At 39.9% G+C, this 13,626-nt stretch overlaps 1 protein-coding gene across 1 annotated transcript in view; it reads left to right on the top strand.

Moving 5' to 3' along the window:
• The window catches only part of LOC130918044 (transmembrane channel-like protein 3), a 114,788-nt gene that overhangs the window by 64,053 nt on the left and 37,109 nt on the right, over positions 1 to 13,626 (top strand). Inside the window, exons 11-13 of the mRNA XM_057839916.1 lie at positions 4,398 to 4,507; positions 4,586 to 4,664; positions 10,289 to 10,543. Of these exons, the coding sequence (XP_057695899.1) occupies positions 4,398 to 4,507; positions 4,586 to 4,664; positions 10,289 to 10,543 (444 nt within the window). The remainder of the gene's footprint in view (positions 1 to 4,397; positions 4,508 to 4,585; positions 4,665 to 10,288; positions 10,544 to 13,626) is intronic.

Here is a 13,626-nt window from a genome sequence, read left to right as displayed (position 1 = left end):
CAGCAGTTTCTGAAATACTCAGACCAACCCTTCTGGCACCAACAACCATGCCACGTTCAAAGTCACTCAAATCACCTTTCTTCCCTATACTGATGCTCGGTTTGAACTGCAGGAGATTGTCTTAAACCATGTCTACATGCCTAAATGCACTGAGTTGCCGCCATGTGATTGGCTGATTAGAAATTAAGTGTTAATGAGCAGTTCAACAGGTGTACCTAATAAAGTGGCCGGTGAGTGTATATATGTATATGTATATATATATATATATACAGTGCCTTGCAAAAGTATTCGGCCCCCTTGAATCTTGCAACCTTTCACCACATTTCAGGCTTCAAACATAAAGATATGAAATTTAATTTTTTTGTCAAGAATCAATAACAAGTGGGACACAATCGTGAAGTGGAACAACATTTATTGGATAATTTAAACTTTTTTAACAAATAAAAAACTAAAAAGTGGGGCGTGCAATATTATTCGGCCCCTTTACTTTCAGTGCAGCAAACTCACTCCAGAAGTTCAGGGAGGATCTCTGAATGATCCAATGTTGTCCTAAATGACCGATGATGATAAATAGAATCCAAATGTGTGTAATCAAGTCTCCGTATAAATGCACCTGCTCTGTGATAGTCTCAGGGTTCTGTTTAAAGTGCAGAGAGCATTATGAAAACCAAGGAACACACCAGGCAGGTCCGAGATACTGCTGTGGAGAAGTTTAAAGCCGGATTTGGATACAAAAAGATTTCCCAAGCTTTAAACATCTCAAGGAGCACTGTGCAAGCCATCATATTGAAATGGAAGGAGCATCAGACCACTGCAAATCTACCAAGACCCGGCCGTCCTTCCAAACTTTCTTCTCAAACAAGGAGAAAACTGATCAGAGATGCAGCCAAGAGGCCCATGATCACTCTGGATGAACTGCAGATGTCATGTTTATGTGCCTTCTCAGTTCTTTTCTTTCCTTTCCAGCACATTATGCAGCTGGATGGGCGGGGCTGTGCTGCACACCTGTGGCACATTTGGAGCGCTCATTATTTAAGGACTCCTGTCACCGTCTGCGAGTGTCGGACTATTGCATTTGCTTGTTACCTGCTTTGCTTACCGCTGTGTGCTCATCGTCACCCTTGGTGCTTCCCGACATTCTTCGATCGTGTTCTGGTTTGATCTCATTTACTTTTGTGTTTTATTGGGATTTTGTAATTGTAATTTTGTGCTGTTATATTCACGCCATTTTGGCGTGCTCTCTCAGTTGTATTTTCTGACCCGCGTTTTCTAGCGTGCTCTCTCAGTTGTATTTTCTTACCCGCGTTACTTAGCGTGCTCTCTCAGTTGTATTTTCTTACTCGCGTTATTTTGGCGTGCTCCCTTTGTTCTCGTTTTTGTAATAAATACTTCTAATTTCAAAGTCTGTGTTTGGATCCATATTGTAACATAACAGCAGAGATCTACAGCTGAGGTGGGAGAGTCTGTCCATAGGACAACAATCAGTCGTACACTGCACAAATCTGGCCTTTATGGAAGAGTGGCAAGAAGAAAACCATTTCTCAAAGATATCCATAAAAAGTCTCGTTTAAAGTTTGCCACAAGCCACCTGGGAGACACACCAAACATGTGGAAGAATGTGCTCTGGTCAGATGAAACCAAAATTGAACTTTTTGGCCACAATGCAAAACGATATGTTTGGCGTAAAAGCAACACAGCTCATCACCCTGAACACACCATCCCCACTGTCATACATGGTGGTGGCAGCATCATGGTTTGGGCCTGCTTTTCTTCAGCAGGGACAGGGATGATGGTTAAAATTGACGGGAAGATGGATGCAGCCAAATACAGGAACATTCTGGAAGAAAACCTGTTGGTATCTGCACAAGACCTGAGACTGGGACGGAGATTTATCTTCCAACAGGACAATGATCCAAAACATAAAGCCAAATCTACAATGGTATGGTTAAAAAATAAACGTATCCAGGTGTTAGAATGGCCAAGTCAAAGTCCAGACCTGAATCCAATCGAGAATCTGTGAAAAGAGCTGAGGACTGCTGTTCACAAACACTCTCCATCCAACCTCACTGAGCTCGAGCTGTTTTGCAAGGAAGAATGGGCAAGAATGTCAGTCTCTCGATGTGCAAAACTGATAGAAACATACCCCAAGCGACTTGCAGCTGTAATTGGAGCAAAAGGTGGCGCTACAAAGTATTAACGCAAGGGGGCCGAATAATATTGCACGCCCCACTTTTCAGTTTTGTATTTGTTAAAAAAGTTTAAATTATCCAATAAATTTTGTTCCACTTCACGATTGTGTCCCACTTGTTGTTGATTCTTGACAAAAAATTAAAATTTTATATCTTTATGTTTGAAGCCTGAAATGTGGCGAAAGGTTGCAAGGTTCAAGGGGGCCGAATACTTTTGCAAGGCACTGTATATATATATATATATATATATATATATATATATATATATATATATATATATTCATATATACATAAACCATATATGTACGCATAGCTAAGGTCCCCCTGAACATTTTGAGTCATTGGAAGTAAAAAAAAAAATTTAAAAATCAGAAATGACAAAGTTATAACACCGCAAAGGCGTGGACATACAATGGTCAAAATACTGCTAGTGTAACTTATTATATAGAATTGCCATTATCAAAAAATAGGGACCTTCAAAAAAATTATGTTGTTATGACTTATTGACTTATTCAGTGGTCTAATTATGCCATATGGAATATTCCAATCAATTTGTTTATATACAGTGGGAAGAACAAGTATTTGATACACTGCCAATGGGAAAACCCATTGGCAGTGTATCAAATACTTGTTCTCCCCACTGTATATATACTGCATAGTTAGCTTTGCTACTATCATAGCACAGCTGTTACTGTCCATACAGGGCATTAAAAAAAAAAAAAAATGCATATATGTACGCGTAGCTAAGGTCCCCCTGAACATTTTGAGTCATTGGAAGTAAAAAAACAAAAAATCGGAAATGACAAAGGTATAATACCGCAAAGGCGTGGACATTACATGGTCAAAATACCTCGAGTGTGGATAAAGTTATTTCTAACCCCAATGGTTAATAAGGCTTTGGAATTACAAACAGAGGCTTCAGAACTAAATATTAGCACTGATTTTCTCAAAGGTACAAATACTTATGAACCCCATTAACACACAAATAAATGAAAAATCATACAATGTGAGTTCCGGATTTTTTTTTTTTAGATTATGTCTCTATATGTGGAAATGCATCAATGATTGAAATGTCATACCTCTACCTATTTTCTAAGTGGATGAACTTGCAAAATCACAAGAGGTGTAAATAGTTCTGCTCCTCACTGTTTTTTTAGTTCTTGGCAGGAGCATATTGGTTACCTTTTAGGATACAAAGTATCCAATTCGATATTTTCTCACACCCCTATTTTTCACTCTAAACGTAAGACATGAATGTGATGTTTGATCATTAGAAGATGATTAAAGATTTGTGTTTGCGTTTAAAAATGGCTGCTCACTGCAATTTTGCTTACCCCCCTGATATATTGACTTTAATTAACCCTTTTCTCCTCATCAAACAGCAGAAAATTTATATTTTTCATACAATTAGACAATATAATTTCTTCTGGGAAAACATTCCTTTTATTGACCGTCATTTCCAGTTGACGTTTATTGCAAATTTTACATTGGGTAATGAGAATTGAACATTACAAATTTACCTCATCGCTCTAGATGGATGGATGGATGGATGGATGGATGGATGGATGGATGGATGGGTTGGTGGGTGGGTGGATGGATGGATAGAGAGAGAGACAGAGAGTGAGAGTGAGTGAATGAATGAATGAAAAGATAGACAGAGAGACAGAGTGAATGAATGAATGAATGAATGAATGAATGAATGAATGAATGAATGAATGAATGAATGCTGGGAATTGGATTTGCAGTTTAACAGTCTAATTATATAATGCCAGATTATATTCAGATTTTTGTGCAAACACTCAGTTTATGGTCTCCAATTTCAATAATTGACCCACTTTTCAAGTGAGGAAAAGTATTAGAACATGTGACTGATGGGTGGGTGTTTCTATTTCCCCAGGTCTTGCATTATAGATCGATTGCAGAGACATTAAATAGTTCCTGTTTTTCGTTTTTGATTTCATTTGTAATAACTGTTTTTTATAGTAACAAACATGAAGAGCGGAGAGCTCTCTATGGGACAAAATCATTTTGAAGCTGAGAGATGAGGGGAAAATCAACTGAACTTTTCTGTCATATTCTTTTTTTTATTTTTTATTTTTATTTTTTATCTTTTTTTTTTACATCTGAGAATTAAATGTCTTCAGTATACAACAAAAAAAAAACAAAGGAATTGAACTAGCTGTTCCCATTCTCTTTCCCTTCACCGAGGTGAGTGTTGTGGTTTCTCTCATCACCATGATTGCTCCATCTGCCTTTGAGCTCGTAGCTCAGTTGGAGATGTACCATCCAAGAACATCCCTGCGTTTCCAACTGGCAAGGTATTTCTATTGAGAAGTCTGCAACAATATTGGTCTCTTGTCCTACTGCCAATTAAGTGTATGAGTGTGTGTTCACAGAGTGCTTGTCTTATATCTTGGGAATCTCTACAGTCTGATAATTGCCCTCCTAGATAAGGTCAACAGTATGAGCTCCGCAGTAAGTATATAAACCATATGCAATATTTACAACACATTTTTAACACAACTTTGACTGTTTTTTTTTTCCATTCTTAAGGCTGTTTTAAACTGGGCTGAAACTAGTGTGGAAAAGGATATTGTACTAATGCTACATTCACATCCGCCGCAATATCGTCTCACGACGGGTGCCTATACAAAGTCAATGTAATCGCACGTGAAAGGTGACAGGTGGCCTTGTGACACGCGTCAGGTGTGGTGGAATGTCGTCAATTTGACAAGTTAGGCATCGCCCCGCGATGTCATACTATGAATTTTCTCATTCACATGACTTCAGTTGCCAGCTTCTTCAGCATCCAGTCAAGAAAAGTCCAAACAAAGAAATAAAAATAAAAAAAAGAAGGACTACAAGTAGGGATGGAAATTGATAGGATTTTTACAATTCCCATTCCATTATCGATATTGCTTAACAATTTGATTCTTTATCGATACTCTTATCTATTCTAATTTGAGAAGAAGAGGAAACATTTTGATTGGATTCTAGTTTGTTTAATCAGAAGTCACAGCCTTACAAACTCACAGCGAGGTCAAAAGTGTCCCAAAACCTCGATGTTAACCGTGGCAAATAGACAAGAATGTGTAACATTTTACTGAAATATTATTCAAATAGAAATTTAAAAAACCTCCTTTTTAAAAGGACATATGAGCTTGTAGCACTCAAAATTAAAAGATAATAAATACTGTCAAGTACAACAGAACAGTGCGTAGTGCAGTGGTTCTTAACCTGGATTCGATCGAACCCCAGGGGTTCGGTGAGTACGTCTAAGGGGTTTGGCGAAGGTAAGGAAACACAGAGCCCTGTTTTCGTATGCTGATTAAATCTAGGCCAAGTGGCTTTTTGAACCAGGTTTTGGACTGGTTTGATCCCAGTATACAGGCTTAATCCTTTTCTTTTAACTGCTAGACCTTGAAGGAATTCGACCCCCCGGCCAAGTCGCGGAGACAGCGACAGCCTAACAAAATGGGTGTTCCGCTGGCACACCTCCTGCAAGTCGGCCGGAGGGGCGAAAATTCCGCGCGTTCACTCCGATGTTAACCCTTTGTACTGACTCCATGTTCCAAAAGTTTGAAAAAGGCTCACTGAAAACAGGTTGAGAATTTATTCGTCGACAATGGTCAAAAAACAAGGAAAAAATGGAGGGACAATGCTGGATCCAGGGTCGGCAAAAAAACGGCCAAAGAAATGTTCCCCAGCAGCGGCCGGATTATCTAAATGTTCAGTTCTTTTTGAAAGCTGCGGTGGAGTGGGTTGGGCCGAAGGCATGGCTGGGTGTCGTCTTGGGATCATCCCTCTGTGCCAGGTTGGGGCGGTGAAGTTCGTGCGTCATCCTTCGTGGCTGGGACGTGGTTGCCACGGCGACAGACGCAGTCTTGACGTCCAAGGCGCCCGTGCTATCAACTTGTTATCCTGGTTGGGCGAGGGTGTTCTCTGATACTACTTGTTTTAGGACAGGGCGCCCTGCTCTTTGTCCTGGAGTGCCCGGGAGAACTGATTGCAAGAGTTGGTGCGTCAGTCTTGCTCATGACGTGTTGGGCTTCTGTGATAAGATGGCGTTGAGTATCTTTTATGCCCTCTAATCTGCTTCTTTTCATTAAACTATGGTGTGAGTGCTATTTATTTTATATTAGGTGTGTTAGAGTAATACAAACAGTCCTACAGTAAATATGAGAAATGATACTATTGCCTGATTGATTATATTACGTGTGTTAGAGTAATGCAAACAATTATATGGTGTGTGCGAGAAAGGTCCCTTCAACTTCGATCTGATGGGAGGAGGAACTGGTTTGCTCAGTTGAAGGTAGACTCGCACTTGGTATGGGGGAATACAACAGATGGGCAGCGTGGTCTCAAATTTTCACCCGTTTATAAAACACGCTGTCAAAATGAGAAGAATTTTGAAATAGTGGTGCAACAATTAATTGATTAACTTGAGTAATTCGATTAGAAAAAAAGATTCATATTAAATTTTGCTGCTTCAAGTATTCGTTTCAATAATGTGGCGTTGTGATGGTTTGTTTTGAAAGTGTTTGCATTTAGTTGTATTGATTTGAGTGGATACAATGCCCTCTAGTGGCAAGAATGAATATGATTTTCATTTCACTTGGCTGAATCCAGCTGCTCCCTGTAAAGACCAACATAAGCAGCACCTTGTCGTGACGGCAGCAGGAGTGCCCATCCTCAAGGGCTTCTGGGCAGCTACTGAGGAGGTGTTCTAGTGAACTCCGTGTTGTCAATGCCTGCACGTCCTGTTGCTATGAACCCTACCAGAGCTTTCTGCCTCAACCGAGACTCGGCCCCTCCAGGGCATTGCCAAAACTCTGGTTCCTGACTGTTTGCACCTGGATGCAAGCTGCTGCCATCTTTGGATCTCTGGATTCTTTGTACTGCAGAGCTTCCCGTATTCTGGACACCACGAACTCTTCAGTTAGATGACTTATTGGGAGCTTCAAGATGTTACTGGTAGCATAGAGAGCTATAATTGCTAAGGCTGCTTGGTAGGCCAAGTCATCTTCACAGAAAGCAGCTGATCTTCCTTTCCATAATCTTTACTGTTAAAGACTTAGACTTTATTATGCCACAGGTCCGGGGCTGGATGGAATGCTGGTAAGTCCAGGTCTTAAACATGCCTAGAAGGCCAGTTTTGTTAACCCGGCTGAGCCAGACCACGAGTTCTTTGCTGATTCTCTGGATGTCAGACAAGAGTCTTTGAGGCTACAGTCAAAGTTTTTCCGAGGCTTTTAACTGGCTTCTCTGCAACGGAAAGGATGATGACTCCAGCCTTCTATAAAATATCTGTCAATTTTGACATTTGATGAAGTGGAACAGCTCTAAACGTCTCTCAGGATTTGTAATATATTAATATTATATTAATATATTTTGGCCCCATTTTGTAGGCCCATAATTTTGACAATTTTCGTTGGAATGGCCCAAATTTTCACAGCTTATGTAGAAACGTTTCAAGTTTTTGTGTGTAACGTTTGGCATTTCTATCTTTTCAGGTTAAGAAATGCCGTTCACTTCAAAAGAAAAGGCATTTTGCATGTTAGAGTATGAGTACTCGGTTACCGAAGACAGTGCAGAGTGCCTTTTTCACAAATTTTGCAAAGAAGGCACTACAAAACAAATTATGACTTGGCACCTAAAATATCAAGTTTGAGTTTCGAGTTTGACACGAGCTTGAATATCGACTCGACGTGTGCAGAGTCACAGGTGGCGCTCATATTGAACATTTATAAAAATCTGTCATAGAACCAACAAATATTTGTACTTTTCTATGTAATTTTAACCAATAAAACGTATTACCTTCAACATAAAGTGTATTTAGTTTCATTAAGATCGATCAAGTAATTTCTGAGTTATGGGGATTTACAATGGGGTCAACCATTTAGGAACACCCTATATATACAGTGTATCACAAAAGTGAGTGCACCCCTCGCATTTCTGCAGATATTTAAGTATATCTTTTCATGGGACAACACTGACAAAATGACACTTTGACACAATAAAAAGTAGACTGTGTGCAGCTTATATAATGGAGTTAATTTATTTTCCCCTCAAAATAACACAAAATATAGCCATTAACTCATTCACTCCCAGCCATTTTCACCGGAGCAAGGCCCATCGCTCCTGGCCATTTTACTGGATTTTGAGTGATTTTGCAAGGCCCACAGAAAATTCTGTTCTATCGCTATATAAACATGGAACCCACCAAAAGAAAGATTAGACTTTCTTCTTTCAGCAGAAAAAAAAGTAAGTTCATATCTTTTTCCATTCTTCAGAAATCAGCATTAGAAAATAGCTTACTGCGAGCAATTTTCCAATTTCGGATGAAAAAAACTGAGAAATTGAGCTTTTTGTGAAAGCATACATTTTAAACATAACTGACTTTAACACAGCTATTTTTTGCTTTCGTTCATCCCAAACATCTGAATAATGTTTTCCTTTTACAAAATAACAGAAACAGCAAGACAAATAGAGCTTTTGATAGCAAAGTAACAGTTTATTTACACATGACTAACTGAAACATGACCCTATTGTGGCCGCAACAGCTGGTTAAACTTTTCCCTCATCGCCGTCTGTCTCAAAAGATGAATTTTTTCTAGTCTCTGCGGGCTTTGCTAGCGAGCAGCACGGACTCCAAGGCATCTAGTGGTCCCGGTCATTCTGCTCGGTCGTCCAGCGCCTGGAATCCGGGCGTCCTACCGGTTGTTCTGCTCGGTCGTCCGCCACCTGGCATCCATTCAGTCGTCTTCCGCTGGCGCCCCGGCTTTGCTGCTTGGCCGTTCGTTGCCGTTGAATAGGGTTGCGGGTCTTGCCAAATGCGCTACTGACCTCCAGTGACCAGTTTTATTGCTGAAAAATGGATTTTCACCTTTGTGCTTTGGAGCTAAATTGAATCAGGGCCCAGAGATGTCTCTTTTGAAAAAAAAAAAATCGTCTGTGGGACACTGAAACAATTAAAAATAAAACGTATTTATACGTTTGTAGGAGCAAATGAGTTAATATCTAAACCCCTGGCAACAAAAGTGATTACACCCCTTTGATAAAACGTACATCCCTAAATGTCCAAATTGAGTACTGCTTGTCATTTTCCCTCCCTCTTCTGAAGACGTTACTCAAGAAAGCCCGCAAACAGTTTGCTGAAGACATGTCCACATAGCACATGGATTACTGGAACCATGTCCCATGGTCTGATGAGACGGGCGGGCTTGCTTGTGTACTGTCTTTAGAAGAGGCTTCCTCCTGGGGTGACAGCCATGCACAACAGGCTGACCCCCCACTTCTTCAATCTCTGCAGCAATGCTGACAGCACTCATGTAACGGGTCACAGCACATTTTGGAGGGAAAATGACAAGCAGTACTCAATTTGGACATTTAGGGATGTACGATTTTTCCTATGAAAAGATCAACTTAAATATCTGCAGAAATGCGAGGGGTGTACTCAGTTTTGTGATACACTGTACCTTCTACTACTAATATTGTAAATCCCGCCCTGGCTGTTTTTGCAGCATTCAAAGAATATTAATAGATTTTTACCTCAACAATTCATTTTGTTTTTGTGAACACTGACACTAAATTCTATTTTAGATCAAATGTATTAGTTTATCAGACAATATGGTGTGGTTATTCACTTGGCTGACCTCTATGCAACCAAGGTGTAAAAGGTGATAATAATGATTTCCCATGACTGGCAGTGTCCCAAGAAAACAGAGTTTTTTTTTTCTTCATTTCATTCCCCCTCAACGTGCCCTAAATTCCTTTGCTTCCATGAACCCTGGTGAGTTGAGGTCTCGCTTGATGAGGGTGAGAATCTGCCTGTGAATGGTACAAGCCAGCCGAGTTTCTAGCTTGCCTTTTGCCATACACCACTTGGAATAAGTTTAAACATCCTTATACCTTCAATAGAATCAGTGCAATAGAACGGATTCAGTCACTTTTTCGTGGTTGTTTTCATACGAGTGATGTTTTTTTTTTTTTTTTTTTTTTTTTCATGCAAGGGTAAGAAAATACAATAACACTTTCAAAAAGATGACTAAAAAACAGACAGGCTGAGCTGATAAAATCTGCATCTGGATTTTTCTCAGATTCCAGTGAATCCAGCAAACTGGTCTGACACCAACTCCTATTTGGCAACTATAGCACAACCTGGTGCATTGAGTCTTTCTACGCTGATGTCAGAGATCTCGAATCGCAACAGTACCGTAGCCACCATCGCCACGGTAATGGACGTGACCAACCGAAGCAGGGGAAGCTCTGAGACCTTTTCCAACCAGACAGCTCAGTTTGAAAAGAACACACGCTCTCAGCAGGACCAGTGCTGGGAAACCTACGTTGGGCAGGTTATGATTGTGACTGTTTGTTACAGTAAATACTGTACTGCATGTTGAAAATTCCTAATAAAGGGAGTCCTCGGGTTAAGACCGAGTTCCGGTCATAAGTCGGATTTCACTGTTAAAGTCAAACCTTACATCAAAAATCTTTGTATACGTTTTTTTTTTTTTTTTTTTTATTAATACATTAAAATAAAATTAAAAAACATGATGCCATACTTACCATTACGGCTGGCACGTGGATGGAGAGTAAGGGTTTTCTATTATTTATTTGCAACTGAAAACACGGAACACGACAACTGTGAACATCCTTCTCGCTCCGGCCAGCCCACCCTCTCTCATCCAGCCAGACACGCGGTGCGTTTAGGAACAGCTCAGAAAACATAAATCTCAACACATCAACATTACAACCTGAAGCACACACGCAACCCGATTTGTTTGTCTTTATTTTTACGTTGCGTGTAATAGAGGTTTCGTGGATGTTGACTGTTTGTGATGCAAGGTTTGTGTCATCACAAAACTGCTTTTATATAGGTACAAGCAATGTGGTCTGAATGTTAGATAAGTATTTACCAATGTTCGTCGACATCTCTTTTTTCCCGTTCTTTTTATGATGTTAAGGTGCCTGTGACAGGTTAATAAGAGTCTTAAATAGCAATATTATGTGAATTAAAATCATATTTTGAGACGATTCAACTATATACAACAATTTAGCAGATCGCAGATGACGAGAAATTAGTCTTTCAATCGGTCGCGTAGCCCCGCCTGGCATCATAGCGCTCGAACGTCCCCGGCTGGAGGATGACGTCGCCAGGGTCACGATTTCAGCTGATTTAAAATTCAGCCCACTGTGGGGGAAGATTCAGAATGAGGAAATTGCGACAGATAACAGCAAAATGTCATTGTTTCATTCTCTCTACTCCAATATTTTTATAGGATATTCTTTTTATCTCAGTACTTTTCCACAATTGCTATGGTATGGTCATGACAAATAACAGTCTTGTGCTAAATGGGATATGAAAAACAGTACAAATTCAGTACGACAGGGCTAAATTACTGCATAATGGTCAAAACTGTCGACTTCTTGCATCTCCTGAACGGTATTTTATGCCACCGGAGTTGGTCAGGCTTTTGCATTGTCCTGCCCCGGCTTTGGAGACGGAGGAAAGAGCGTGAACAAAATAGGAGGCGTGACAGCTAGCCGACATGCTAACCCGAACCAAGCAGCTTCTAAACTCTTTTTCTCGCCTTTCGAAAACGAAAAATGACACAAAAAAACCCAACTCATGTCATACACGGCGGCGAGCAAGTTACTGCTCGTCATTCTGTTGCGCCCCGGCGGGAAGGCAGTGCTCGTCGCCGGGGAGAGGAGGGAAAACACTGAAAATACAAAAAAAAAACAGGAGTAGTATTATCACCCAAAAAATGCAAGGCACCTACTTATTAAAACGTTTGCCATGATCCCAGTATTTGACATAATAGAAAACACGAAGCTTACTCACGTCCTTGTCTGTCCAATGGTTCCTCGGTTGTCAAACTTGTTTCGACCATCGCAGTGAACAAGGATCTTTTGGAAATGCAAAAAGACTCACACCGCTCTTCCTAGTGTAGCAACAAAAGCCTGCAGCACATTAGACTGGAGTGATGCAAAAAATAAACAAATTAATCCACAAAATCAAATGAACAGGCAGTCCCTCTGCATGCTATATGTTAATGGTTGAAAATCAGATGAACAGGCAGTCCCTCCGGATGCTATATGGTAATGGTTGTCTCTTGAAGATAATCTCTACCGCTGATGTCACATTCGCCTTCTTCCTCAACCCGAGACTAGGGTTGTTCCGATCATGGTTTTTTGCTCCCGATCCGATCCCAATCGTTTTAGTTTGATTATCTGCTGATCCCGATATTTCCCGATCCGATTGCTTTTTTTTTTGCTTGCGATTCAATTCCAATCATTCCTAATAATTTTTCCCGATCATATACATTTTGGCAATGAATTAAGAAAAAAATGAATAAAACTCGGACGAATATATGCATTCACATAAGTACTGTATTTGTTTATTATGACAATAAATCCTCAAGATGGCATTTACTTTATTAACATTCTTTCTGTGAGAGGGATCCAAAGATAGAAAGACTTGTGACTTTGTATATTGTGACTAAATATTGCCACCTAGTGTATTTGTTGAGCTTTCAGTAAATGATACTGTAGCCATGCCCAAATGCATGATGGGTGGATGTAACACGCCTTTAGCAACCATGACTGTGCGTAGTGCTACCAATTGATATATCTTCTTTGCGTTGGGAAATAACATAGGGTGTTAAGAAAAAGATCAATTGCTACCTTGCTTCCCCACATTGCTTCCCACTATACTTTCTAATCGTAGGGAGAGGGATTGTAAGGCTTTAGCCAATTAAAAAAAGGCCCCTAAGGCTGCCAAAATTCACTCTACTCATTTTACGCTGCCTTTTAGCTCTCTATATAGATAAAACGGCGCCATTACAGATTGAGCGCAACAATGCATGAGTGGGTCGTGCAGCGAATGTATTAATTGCATTAGATATTTTAACGTGATACTTTATTTAAAAAATTAATTACCGCCATTATCGGGATAAATTTGATAACCCTACCTTAAGCCTAAACTAAAGACTCTGGATGAGTGTACCTTATTATGTCTGTAACGTTAAATACATTTAGAAAACGATTTAATTAAAAAATATATATATATATTAAAAAAAGGCATGTCCGATATTTTTTTGCGGATTCCGATACTTTGAAAATAACGTGATCGGACCCGATCGATCGGGATGCCGATCGATTGGGACATCTATAGCCGAGACTGGAGCCGGAAGTCACTCATATTCATGGCGCGGGATTAAAAAAAATTTAATAAATATATCGATCGCTTCCACACACATCCAAGCGGTCCATTTCATTCAGGAGCATACAATACCACGTGTAATATGAAATAAACATGCTTTTTTGTGTCACAGGCACTTTTGGCTTGGTAATTGCTATTTTTTTTGGGCTGAAACCAAAAGACACATCTTTCTTCTTTGGGGCCATAATTTGAAAAAAGAAGGGTGAAAAG

The sequence above is a fragment of the Corythoichthys intestinalis genome, chromosome 1 (assembly GCF_030265065.1).
Source record: "Corythoichthys intestinalis isolate RoL2023-P3 chromosome 1, ASM3026506v1, whole genome shotgun sequence".
NCBI classification, from domain to species: Eukaryota; Metazoa; Chordata; class Actinopteri; order Syngnathiformes; family Syngnathidae; genus Corythoichthys; species Corythoichthys intestinalis.
The sequence above is the reverse complement of the archived record's forward strand: the minus strand, read 5'-3'. Positions and strand labels throughout refer to the sequence as shown.